The 12,804-nt window shown below is 56.4% G+C and overlaps 1 protein-coding gene across 1 annotated transcript; it reads right to left on the bottom strand.

Moving 5' to 3' along the window:
* Nucleotides 1–1,430: 1,430 nt before the first annotated feature.
* CALB2 (calbindin 2) lies at nt 1,431–7,803 on the bottom strand. Its single transcript, XM_027716170.2, has 11 exons — nt 7,666–7,803; nt 4,487–4,563; nt 4,226–4,315; nt 4,036–4,116; nt 3,105–3,161; nt 2,923–3,000; nt 2,751–2,806; nt 2,498–2,537; nt 2,328–2,381; nt 2,089–2,160; nt 1,431–1,841 (listed from the first exon to the last, which is right to left on the bottom strand). The coding sequence occupies exons 1-11, from the start codon at nt 7,754–7,756 to the stop codon at nt 1,725–1,727; spliced, it is 813 nt and encodes a 270-aa protein (XP_027571971.1). The 5' UTR covers nt 7,757–7,803; the 3' UTR covers nt 1,431–1,724.
* Between the last annotated feature and the right edge of the window lie 5,001 nt (nt 7,804–12,804).

Below are 12,804 nucleotides of genomic sequence, written 5' to 3'. Positions count from 1 at the left end.
ATGTGCTGGGCTTCGTTGGGATATGGAGGACTTGACTGGGACACAGTGAGCCATACTAGGTTGTACTGGGCCATCCTGTGTGTGCCAGGCTGTACTCGGCCGTGCTAGGACAGTACTGTACCACACTAGGCTGTACAGCACTGTGGTTCAGCTGTACAGAACTGTTCAGCACCGTATGGAGCCATACAGGTCTGCACAGGGCAGTGTTGGGCCACACTGGGTTATACAGGACTGTAACACACCATAATGAACTCTACAGGGCCATATGGGGCTGTACTTGGCCATACGGAGCTGTACGGGGCTGTATTGGGCCATGCTAGGCTGTATGGGGCTGTACTTGGCCCTACAGGACTGCACTGGGCTGTACTGGGCTGTACCAAGACGTACAGGGTTGTTCAGGGCAATATGGAGCTGTAAAGGGCTGTACTGGGCTGTGCTTTGCCATATAGGACTGTACAGCATCATATGAGGCCCTACAGGTCTGTACAGGGTGCTACTGGGCCACACTGGGCTCTACTGAGCCATGCAGGACTGTACTGCACCATACTGGGCTGCCCAAGGCTGTACTGGGCCATGAGGAGTCATGTAGGGCTGTACTGGGACATACTGATCTGTGCTTGGCCATAGGGAGCTGTACAGGGCTGTGTAGGACTGTATGGGGCCATACTGGGCTGTATGGGGCTGCACTTGGCTGCACTGTACCACACTGGGCTGTACAGGGCTGCACTGGTCCATACAGGACTGTGTTGCTCTGTACTGCACCATACTGGGCTGTGTGGGGTCTTACTGGGCCAAAATGGGCTGTACAGGGTCATACTGGGCTGTTCATGTCCATATGGAACTGCCCTGCACCACACTGGGCTATACAGGGCTGAACTGGGCTGTACTGGACAGTACAGGGGCTGCCCCGCCCAGTTCCCCCCCCCACCCCTCCACACCCCCCCTTGGGGGGCTCAGTGTTGAAACCAGCACCTCGTGCTCATTCCCAGCACCCACCCTGGTGTCAGGGCACTGGGAAGGTGGGGGGGAACTGGGGTGTCCCCTGCACACACTGCTGGGAAAGGTGGCACTGAGACTCCACAAGCATCGTCACCCTGGCACCGGTTTCCAAAACTGGAAGGGGGGAAAACAACCCTTGGGAGAGCCCAGAGGGTTTGGGAGGGTCTGGGAGGGGTAACTGGGAGGTATTCAGAGGTACTGGGATGTACTGGGATGTGTGCTGTGCTGGGACACCAGTGCCCACAGCCTGCCTGCACTCTGCTCCCCAGGGATTTCCCAATGCCCTTCCATTCCACAGGGGCTTTCCCAAAAGCTCCATCTCCCTCCTCCACCAAGAAGCCACATCCCCACTGGGATCAGGATATAGGGGAGGTCCCCCCTGTCCCTGCCACCCCCCAGCCCACAATGGGATGGAGAAATAGGGACTCCAGTCTAGCAGTACTTGAATTTATTAGTAAACTGTTCTTTGGTAAATGATAAAAACGCAAGAAGAGACCAAAGGAACGAAAACAACACCCTCCCCCTCCCCCAAAAAAAAACAAACATATAATTAAACAAACCAGGCAGATGGGTAAAAAAAAAATAAGAGTTTTCCCCCCCCAAATGGGATTTTAGCGACCTACAGCAAACGCAAGAGCTGGTGGGGAAGCACTGCAGTGATGGGGGCTCCCCTGTTGTGCTTGCTTTGGGGGAGGAGGAGCGCGGGGCGTGTGTCCGGGGGGGTCCTACATGGGGGGCTCGTTGCAGAGCACCATCTCCAGTTCCTTGCGGTACAGTTTGCCCCCGTCGGAGAGGTTCATGATGCTCTTCCTGTAGTTGGTGAGCTGCTGGATGTTCATCTCCTGCAAGGCATGGGGGGAGCAGTGGGGGTGGGCACCCCGTTTCTCCCCGGGGAGCATCCTCAGGCTGGGATTACACATCCCCCCCCCGGCTCCTGTGCAGCTTCCCATGAGGAGGCAGGGTCAGGACCAGCATCTCACCTGGTCCCCATGGAACATGGACACAGCGGGGTGGAAGATGCTGCTGGGAGAGGGGAGGAGGAACTGGGGGGCTCTGGGGGTGGCAGCCAGGCTCTGTCCCCCTACTTACTTTCTTATTCTTCTCATAGAGGTCTTTCAAAAGCGCATCCAGCTCATTCTCATCAATGAAACCGTTTCCATCCTGGGTAATGAGGGAGGGACATCAGCAGCAGGAAGGACACAAGCCCCACAATTCCCCCTTGGACATAGGTGCAGGGGGCATTGACCCATCCAAAAACACGTGATTTTGGGATATTTTTTCCCAAGTTATATTTATTTGGGGATGTCTCCCGGGAGCCGTCTCCCTACCTTGTCATAGAAGGCAAAGATGGCATTGAACTCCTCCGAGGACAGCTTCATCCCCTGGAAAGTGGCAAGGGACACCAGGCCGTGAGGGAGGGGATGGAGGTGTAAGCAATAGGAACGAGTTGTTATTATTATAATTATTATTATTATTATTATTATTATTATTATTTTACCTGAAATTTCAGCAGGAAGTTTTCTTGCACAGGCAAAAGTCTGAAAAACAAGAAGGGCGGGGAAGAGCGGGAAGCAGCCAGGAAAATACACTTATTAAACCACAATGACTTCTTGCTCAAAAAAAAAATAGGCAAATTAAATAGGAAAGCAGTTTTTTTCCCTTGGAAGCTGGAGCAGACTCTTCCTAGACACAGGCATTTCAGGTGTGTCTTTGCCTCCCCACTGCTTCCCTCTCACCACCCGTGACCTTACCGGGACATCTCGGAGAGGCCCAGCTTCCCGTCGCCATTCATGTCAAACATCCGCAGCTGTGGGGACAGGAGCAGCACCCACTCACCCACTGTCTCCCCCTCCCCTGTGTCCCACCTGCCACGGGGTGGTGAGACCCTGGCAGGGGGGGAACGGTCCCACGGGTCCCACTTACGATGGTCTGTGTGTACTCCTGCAGCTTGGGCTCGTCGTAGGGCCGGTTCGCCTTCTTCAGCAGGTCCGACAGGAAACCCTGGGAGGAGAGGGCTTTGCTGGCTGTCCCTGTCCCCAACTCTCCCAGTGGGAATGTCCCACTGGCGAGGACCCAGCTCAGCCCACCCCGTGCCCGCAGCCCACCTTGAGCTCGTTGGCCTCGATGTAGCCGCTGCGGTCGGTGTCGTACCTGCGCCAAGCCTGCAGAGGGACCACCGTGAACCCTGAGTGTGGGAGTGTGAGCTTGTGCCCCCCTTCCCCTCCTGACATGTGTGTGTCCTCCATAACCCCTCGCTGGGAGCATCCCCACCACCACCCTAATGGAGAGGGGTCACCTCACAGCTCCCACCTCCTCGCCGGTGCCACACGCTCTCCCTTGGGGCTGGGTGCTTTTGTCCAGCCCCATGCCAAGAGTTCAAGCACTATTGTCCTCGTGCCGGTATGCAAGGCCAGGCTTTAATATTTAATAACATTTAACTGCATCCCCCAATTAAACAATAGTGCCAGCTTACCCCCCCCCCCCCCATGCCACAGCGTGCTCTTATTTCAGCCATCGCCTTCACCTGGGGTTCATTTTCCAAGCACAACCTCCCCACTCCCCAGGACTCTGCACATTCCTCTCCACCCCCAGCCGTGTTTTGTTCCCTGTCCACAATTTCTCTCCCACCTCCCTGGGTTCACCCCATGCAAGGGCATGGTGAGGTTGTGGGGTGGCCCAGAGCAGTGTTGGCTTCCATAACACACACGAGCACATTCCTTGGGTACTGTGGACCAGCTATGAGGGGGAATTTATAGAACAACCCCAAATCCTCGCAGCTTACCTCGCCCAGAGGGTGGGATGAGACACCTGACCATCCTGAGGGGTGCCCAAGAGGTGCTGAGGACTGGGAAAACTCACCACACCCCACTCTCCCCCCAGACTGGCAGTGCCTCCCAGTCCTGAGTTAATGCCAGGAGTTTGGGGGAGACTGGGGGAAGTTTGGGCAATTTCAGCTCCCAGTTGTTGTTCCATGGTGGAGCTGGGCACTGAGGATGGAATCCCATGGGGAGCCCCAGCACAGCCTGTCCCGCTCACCTCCATGAACTCTGAGCTGGACCCCACGTGCTGGCGGAAACACAGCAGGAAATTCTCCTCCGTGGGCAGGATCTGGGCCAGCTGCAGGGAACAGGAGCATCAGGGAAGGAACACAAACATCAGGGGGAAACACGAACATCGGGGGGGAACATGAGCACCCCGGGGGTTGGTCAGGTCCAGCACCACTCACCTCTGCCATCTCGATTTTGCCGTCTGAATTTTTGTCGTACTTGTGCATGAACTCCTTCATCTTGTCGGCCAAGTTGTCCTTCTTTAAGTCCTGCCAGCAAGGAGAGAGGGGATGGGAGCATTTCCTCCCCCTTCCCTCCCAGAGGAGACCTGGTCCCGCTCATCAGTGCCATTCCCAAAGGAGATGGGGCTGGCATGAGTCTGAATCTTTGGGCAGGAAGGAACCGAGGAAAGAGGGAGCAAAACTAGGAGACGCCCTTACCACGCCCGCCCCTTTCCTCGCACTTTCCAGCTCCTGGAAGAAGTTTTCCAGCTCTTTGCCTTCGATGTAGCCATTTCCTGGGGAAGGAAAAAAATGCAATAAGAATTGCCCCATGTTGGAGGGCAGGAGGAGAGGGATGGATGCTCCCAGGGGACACAGTGCTTGCTCCCTCCGCACCAGAACACGGCTCCAGGGCGACTGTGGCAGCAAAGAAACACCAGCCAATGCCGACACTGAGTGTTACATAAACTGGCAATGCCCAAATTTGCCCAGGTGACACATAGCCCTGGACTTGTCCCCTGCACCCACTTGCAGGGCACTGGGGACTTTGTCCATCTTAGTCTTTGCTGCATTTTCTGTATCTGATGCTCCAACCAAATGGTTTAAATCAACCTCCCCATCCTGTCCGAGCGTTTCCCAAACCAGGCCTGGCTCTTCTCAACACACTGTGGGGGCTGTGAGGGCAAATGGGGAGCAGACACAAGGCACCTGGCACAGCATCTCCCCCATGCCCCCGGGCACAGGATCAGCCCCAGCAGGATCAGCAGGACCAGCAGGAAGTGAAGGGGTCAGCGCAGTGCTGATCTCTCCCACTCGGGAGCTCCAAAAGGTCCCTGTCCCGTGTCCCCTGTGCCCCTTGCTGCTATCTGTGCTGAGATGTGGTTCTTCCAGAACCTGGGATATCCACAGCCCTGCCCTGCCTGTGGGGTGCTCGGTGGCAGGATGGCTCAGCTGGGGCCCAGCCACACATGGCACTGGCCCTTGGTGGCTTTAGGGGGTGGCCACTCTGCCTCAAAGCAGCAGGGTGGGGACAGCAGAGGACACTGGCTCCATGGTGCTGCCAGGCAAGGTGCCACCTCCCTGCCAGAAACGCTCCCTCCCACCAACATCTGGGCACAGCTGAGGGATGCTGCCCTTCCCTCTGAAGTGCCTGGCTGAGGGATAGCCAGGGCTCTTCCTTGTGGGCATTCCCCCCAAAACTGCTCCACATTTCAGCCTCGGGAGGCTTGGGACCACAGCGCCCTGTTCCGCACCGCCTTCGGCATCATCACCTGCGGGCTCCCCAGCAGCATCTTCTCCCTGCTGCAACACAGTGGCTGGGAATAACCCATCCACATCCCAGCTTGGAACACCTGGGAAAGTCCCAGAGGACCCTCCTCTTTGGTGACCACAACCCGATGGATCAGCAGCATCCTTCCCAGGAGGGGATGAGGGGCTTGGGCGATATTGGGGTGCCGCTGTGAGCCGCTGAGGTGCTTGGTATCCCACTGCTCTTCCCAGGGGCTTTGCTTTTGCAGGCTCAGGAGAACCCCAAGCTCCTCCAAATTCAGTTGGAAAAAAAGGAAAAAATCAGCAAAAGTTTTGAGCTGGGAAAGAGAAAAGGGCCAAGAAAAGCCATGGCCAACAGCTTGGCTTCCCCCAAGCAGCAGCTTGGACAAGTGTGATCCATGTCCGCAGAACAGCAGGGTGTGGAATATCATGGAAAATCCCCTCCGGAGAGCCGTGGCCGGTCCATGCGGCTGCACTTCGGAGCCTCGGGGCAGCTGTGACTGGCAAAGAGAGGACATCAAAGACATCCAAGAGGACATCTCTGGGGCATGAAGAGCCTTGAGGGGAAGTGGCTCAAGGGATGGAAGCCCCATTGGAGGGGTTTAAGTGCAGGGATGAGCTTGGATGAAGTAATCCCATCCACAGGGGAATGAACCCCACGTCCCTCCATAGGCAGAGGGAAGCTGCTGGGGCTGTTGGAGCTCCCACTTGGTGCGGCTGAGCATCGTCCTTGTCAAGGCCACCTTCTTCCCTGACGCCCGAGTCCCTCCTCTCCCGGGCACAGCCGCAGCCCGGTAGCCTTGCCCTGCCCGGGGGCCGCAGGCCAAGCTGGATCCGTGCCCACCGCTGTGTTTTGGAGATGACAGAGCACATCCAAGGGCGCAGCAGGATGCGCTGCAGGGAGGCAGCTGGACACCCACACCAGGAGCTGTGGGGTGCCACCTTCCCAACCCCTTGGTGGTGATCCAGTGCCAGCTCCAGTGGTGACAGGGGCTCATGCCCGTGTCCCCAGTGCTGCGGGGCTGCAGGGGGGACCCTGATGGTGCAGCCGGAGCAAGCTGAGCTCCAGCTCCAGCAGCACAGCCGAGGAGGCTGCGTGACGCAGTTCCCAGGAGGGTTTTGGTCCCCAAACCTCTCTGCAGGAACAGGAGACCCAGCGAAGGGCAGGAGCTTTCCCCTGGGCTGCTCTTCCCAGCGGGCTGAGCCTCCTTCACAGCACTGCAGCGCTGAAAGAAACTATTTTCTCAAAAAATGATGCTGCTTTTTGCATTTCCCCCCTTTCTGGGGCTGGCAGTGGTGGGAACAGGGGTGTCCTGCCCAGCTGTGATTCCATGGGAAGGTGACATCCCCGTAGTGCACACGGTCGTTTGGCACAACATCCCTGGGCAGAGGTTTTGCGGGGCTGGGGAGCAGGCGGGGAGGGACAGAGCACTCCAGACACGGGGCGATCGTTCCTCAGCCCGCTCAGGGAGTGGGACACCCGCTCTGTCGCCCCTGGCAAGGGGGTGGCCCCGCTGCTCCCCTCTCTCCATGTGCCAAGGATGGGGCACTGCCGAGGTGTGGGGATAGAGGGGGCCGAGGGTGGGCACTGGGCAGGGAGGGGGCACCCCGGAAAGGGCAGGACCCCCAGAGCAGCACCCAGAGGTGGGAGCAGCCCTGAGCGAACCCCAGCTCTCAGGGCATTCGGGGGACGTGCCAAGGAGCCCCAGGGCACTCCAGGCTCAGCGTCCCATGGGCTGGGGGCTCCCGGTGGAGTCCGGTTCTGGGGCTCCCCCTCCTTTCCCGACGGGGAGGTCCTGGGGATCTCCTTCCCGATCCCGGAGCTTCAACCGACGGGGCTGAGCCCCAAGGGCTCTCCATCACCCCGGAGACTCTGCATCCTGAGGTCTCTCTATCCCGGGGGCTCTCCATTGCTCCGGGGGCTCTCCATCCTGAGATCTCTCTATCCCGGGGGCTCTCCGTTATCCCCGGGCTGCGGCGATGGAGACTCTATCCTCTCCTCCGGGATGTCCAGGGACTGTCCACCGCCCCCCCACTCTCCCGCCCCGCTCCCCCGGGGATGCTCAGCCCCGTGCCCTCCCCGCCGGTTTTTTGGGGGGCGAAGTGGCCCCCCGCGCCCCGGGACTGACCGTCCGCGTCGAAGTGCCGCCAGACGTCGAGGAACTGGGAGGCGGTGAGCTCGGCCAGGTGGAGGTGCGGGGCCTGCTGCGGGCCGGCCATCCCGCTCCCGATCCCGCTCCCGATCCCGCCGCTCCCGATCCCGTCGCCGCCCGTCGCCGCCTTTTATACCCGCCGCCGCCGCGCCGCCCGCCGCCGCCAGGGGGCGCCGCCGCCCCGGGACACCGGCCGGGCACGGGGGGCAGCGGGAGAGCGGGATACGGGGATAACAGTGGGATACAGGGGTACGGGGATAACGGGATACGGGGATAACAGTGGGATACAGGGGTACGGGGATAACGGGATACGGGGATAACAGTGGGATACAGGGGTAACGGGGTACAGGGATACGGGGATAACAGGGGTACAGGGGTACGGGGTACAGGGATACGGGGATAACAGTGGGATACAGGGGTAACGGGGTACAGGGGTACGGGGATAACAGTGGGATACAGGGGTACAGGGGTACAGGGGTACAGGGATAACGGGATACGGGGATAACAGTGGGATACAGGGGTACAGCGGTACAGGGATATAGGGATACAGGGATACAGGGATAACAGTGGGATACAGGGGTACAGGGGTACAGGGATATAGGGATAATGGGGATAGAGGGATAGAGGGGTACAGGGATATAGGGATAACGGGGATAGAGGGATATAGGGATACAGGGATACAGGGATAACAGTGGGATACAGGGATAGCAGGATACAGGGATAATGGGATATAGGGATACAGGGACAGAGGGATACAGGGATAGAGGGATACAGGGATAGCGGGATATAGGGATACAAGGATATAGGGATAACAGTGGGATACAGGGATAACAGGGATAGCGGGATACAGGGATAGCTGGGATAGCAGGATATAGAGATAATGGGATACAGGGGTACAGGGATACAGGGGTAGCGGGATACAGAGATACAGGGATAAGAGGATACAGGGATACAGAGATATAGGGATAACGGGACACTGGGATAGCAGGACACCAGGATACTGGGATAACGGGATACAGGGATAACAGGATAGTGGGATACCATGATAACGGGACACAAGGATACCAGGACACTGGGATAATGGGACACCAGGATAACAGGACACCGGGATAACAGGATAGTGGGATAACGGGATAGTGGGACATTGGGATGACAGGATACTGGGACACCAGGATGACAGGATACTGGGACTGGGACACCAGGGGCAGCACCGGGCACTGGGGTCGGCAGCCTGTGCCTTGCCACTTGTCCCTGCCTTGTCACCTCCCCCTGCTCTGTGCCACCTGCCCTGCCCCATGTCACCCACCCCTGCCCCATGTCACCCACCCCTGCCCTGTGTCATCTATCCCTTTCCTGTCACCTAGTCCTGCCCTGCCACCTCCTCCTGCCTGTCACTCCATCCCTTCCCCAAGTCCCTGCATCCCCTCCTGTGCCCCCCAGCCTCACCCCTGTCACCATGTCCCTTCCCTGTGTCACCCCACCTGTGTCGCTGTCCTTTTGCCTCACGGCAGCTTCACACCTCATGATTTGGGGGTCCTGGTGGGAGGAGCAGGGCCAAGGCAGTGCCTTGTCACCACCACCAAGGGACCATGCCATGGCCACAGCAGGGCTGTCACTCACCACCCAAGGACACAAAACTTGGACTGCATCCATCTTTTGGAGGAAAAACCAAGGAACCTCCAGATCAAGGCTCTGCCATCCCTGCTGGAACAGAGCTCCTTGGAGGGATGGGAGTGATGCTCAGCCCAAAAAACGTTTCCCACCCTGGCTCCCTTTGCTGCTCGCCAGCTCATTGTGGGATTCTCTTTTCCCAAGTTTCCCCAAATTGCAGGGAAATTTCCAGGCCCAAACAAACAGCCACACGTGGGGTTTGTCACCGGCTCCAGCGCAGCCTGCCCAGGGGAAGCGTTGCCATGGCTACGGGGGGGGGGGAATTCAGATCCAGCAAGAAGGCTGAGCCGATGGAAGTGCTTAATTAAAGATGAGAAGGCACCAGGGAAGTTCAGATGTGTGCAGAGCAGGGACGGAGTTGGCAGCAGGCAGCTGTCCAGGGGACTGCCCATCCTGCCAGGTGCTGGCACCTTTCATTTTTATCTCTTGGCCAGAAAAAAGTGAGGTGCCCCCCCACGAATGGCAGGGGATGCAGGCTTGGGGACTGGGGGAGCTGAGTGCAATGGAGGTGGCACCAAACCTGGCTCTAACGCCGTGGGAAGCTGGGGCAGGGCAGGACACCCGACTCCAGGCATGGGAAGGGAGATGCTGCACCAGCATCCCACGAGAAGAGCCAGACTGGGACACCAAGCAGCAAGATGGCCTTCTCCTTCTCCCTGTTGCACAACACAGCCTTCAGGCACACATGACATGCTGAACGGTGCTCTGGGTATTCCATTCACATTTCCTGAGCTCTGGCACAGAGATTAGACCCAAAAAAACATTCTTTTTCCCATTATTGCAGAGCAATTTTCCCCAGCCGAGCCCACTGCTTTTCTATCCCCCTCCCTCCAGAGCAGTTTTTTCCTGGGGGCTGAGAGGGGACACTCACTGCCTCTGTAGGGCTGGGTTTAGGGATGTGTCTCCAGTTGTGCCCAGGCTGGGGAGAGAAGCAGCACAGGTACCTGACACTGGTCCATCTTCTGCTCCACAGGGAGCAGAGCCCCAGCACAGGGGTGGCTCTGAGTCACCAGCCCATCACAGTCCCACTGCTCCACGATGCCCAGGTCTCTGCTAACAAAGAGACAAGGCTGGTCCAAGGTGGGACCTGGGAGCAAAATTTGGGCTCTGGGTGCACTCCCTGCCTTCTCTGGGGAAATACTTCCCCAAGCTGCCAGCAGGAAAAGGGGCTCGTTGCTGCAGGAAGGGATTTGCTAAGGCTGAGAAAGACTTCTAGAGAGGGCTGTGAAGCTTCAGGCAAGGAAAGCAAGTGATGATTGTTCTTCTGTTTGAAGCCATCTCCCACAGGAGTGTCTGGGCACAGGGCGTGTCCCCTCTGCAGGAGAAAAGGCTGGATGGTTCCCTCCAGCCTTCACCCACGTCCCAGCTCTTAAATTACTTCCTGGGTTGGATACTAGAAAAAGTTTCTTCACCCAGAGGGTGGTCAGGCACTGAACAGGCTCCCCAGGGCAGTGGTCACAGCACCAGTCTGACAGAGTTCAAGGAGTGTTTGGACAACACTCTCAGGCACATGGTGTGATTCCTGTTGTCCTGTGCAGGGCCAGGAGTTGGACTCAATGATCCTTGTGGGTCCCTTCCAACTCAGGATATTTTATGATTCTCTCTGAACATGCCATCAGATTTTGGAAATTGCAGCCCACCATGCTGCTGAGAGAGTCAGATTTTAATTCAGCAATGCTCCAAGATCAGCCCTGTTGCCGTGACCCACATCACTCCCCCCCTGCTCTCCACATTCATTGTGGCAGGCAAGAGTTTAATTCTTTTCAGCACATGAAATCCATGCAGTGAAGACCTAAAGCTTTCAGAAAAAACCCGAACAACACAGTACTATAGCAGAACCCCCTTAATTCAGCTGCAGGATTTCAATAAAGAGAAACATCTAAGGGAATTTTGATAACTTGAAGGCAAGGCACACGCTCGCTGCCGAGCTGAGGCAGACAGCACAGGCTTTTAAAAGCTTTCTGATTTACTTTTATATAAGAAAGAACGCAAAAGGCAAACCTCATGTAAAAGGAAGTCTGGAAAACTGAGCCTTGCAAAGGAAACAGGATGGATCACATCACCAATTTTTGGGGGTTGCAAGGTTGTTTTGCAGATAACAGCAGAGATCTCTACTTAAACACTCATTATACGGTCCAGCAAAGGGCTCTGGCAGAGATTTCTCCTCTTGGCCTCACACTTTCATGTGGATCTCACATCCATATAACACCTCCACCTTCTCCAGGGGACTGGAAGCAGCAGGAACTCATGATCCAAAAAGCTTTCTCTGGAACGGTGAGCAAGGAAAAGGAAAAGGCTGGCAGAGAAGATGGGCCAGACTGGCTCATGGATCCATGGCTGTGAGGGAGTAAAGGAGGAGCTGTGCCAGCTGTGCCCTGCATGGACACAGGTTTTCCATGGATCCCCCTGCCACAGGTAGAACCACATGAGACAGCCCGTGCTGGTGGTGTTCCCAATCCAGCCAGGATCATCATGGAATCTGGGGCTCTTTTACCACCTGTCAGGTTTTTTAGCTTTTTGTGCATCTTCCAGCTTATCCCTATGACCATAATGCCCTGGGCTGCAGAAGTAGGTAAGGGGCACAGAGGACAGGAATGAAGAAAGCCAAAGTTGTTTCACAACCTACTCATTTCAGCCGTGGATGTGGCCAGAAAGCACCAAGAGTACTAAACAAAAGGCACAGCACCAAGGAACCCGTGTCCTGCCTCCAGCACACACGGTGACTTGCTGCACTGGCACCACTACAGCCCACCACACCTTCCAGCTGCTCAAAAGTTAGTCCAGGTCCTTCGGTTCTTGGTATTTTTTCCATAAGTTCCTCAGCCTGGTGGGATCAGTAAGAAATACCTGCCCAAAGTGCTGGTCAAACGTTGGTCCTGCTTATCCAGAGCTTTGAGCTCTGGCTCCCCAGGGATGTGGTGCTGTGGGGTCCCCCAGGGATATCCTCCAGCCTGGGGTTGAGTGCAGGAGTGCTGAGCACCTCCCTCTTTTCTGCACAACGGCCTTGGCACAGCAAACAAAAACACTGTTTTCAGGATCACAGCAGGTTTTATTCCCTCAGTTTCTTGCCTTGCACCATTGTATTTCAGACTTTTGAAATTCATCGGCACTTAAAAAAACTCAAAAAATTGTATTAAAAGTATCTCCAAAGCCAGACGAGCCCACTCTGTTAACTGTATTCTCCCTCTCCCCCATAAAGCATGAATAAGATCCTTTCCAAAGTGCCCAGGGCATCTTCCCTCTCATCACTTACAGGGACAAAAATGAGGACACTCACGCAGAGTTTGGGCCATCCAAGCCAACCCCGAGCAGCAGAAAGAAGAGCCCCAAACTGTTTAGGGGCTCAAACGCTATTTAGAAAATATTTCTTAAAAAAAAAAAAAAAAAAGACATAATTTGCCCAAGGTTTAGTTGCAGGGTGATTTTCAGATTCAATTTTAAGTC

The sequence above is a fragment of the Pipra filicauda genome, unplaced genomic scaffold (assembly GCF_003945595.2).
Source record: "Pipra filicauda isolate LSUMZ 115617 unplaced genomic scaffold, ASM394559v2 scaffold205_size1947385_pilon, whole genome shotgun sequence".
Lineage (NCBI taxonomy): Eukaryota > Metazoa > Chordata > Aves > Passeriformes > Pipridae > Pipra > Pipra filicauda.
The sequence above is the reverse complement of the archived record's forward strand: the minus strand, read 5'-3'. Positions and strand labels throughout refer to the sequence as shown.

Excerpts from the sequence above, each read along its gene's own strand:
- CALB2 (XM_027716170.2), bottom strand. The coding sequence starts at position 7,756 with ATGGCCGGCCCGCAGCAGGCCCCGCACCTCCACCTGGCCGAGCTCACC. Across the intron at positions 2,538-2,750 it reads GGCCTCTCCGAGATGTCCCG|ACTTTTGCCTGTGCAAGAAA; the intron begins GTAAGGTCACGG and ends CTTGTTTTTCAG. Across the intron at positions 1,842-2,088 it reads TCTATGAGAAGAATAAGAAA|GAGATGAACATCCAGCAGCT; the intron begins GTAAGTAGGGGG and ends CATGCCTTGCAG.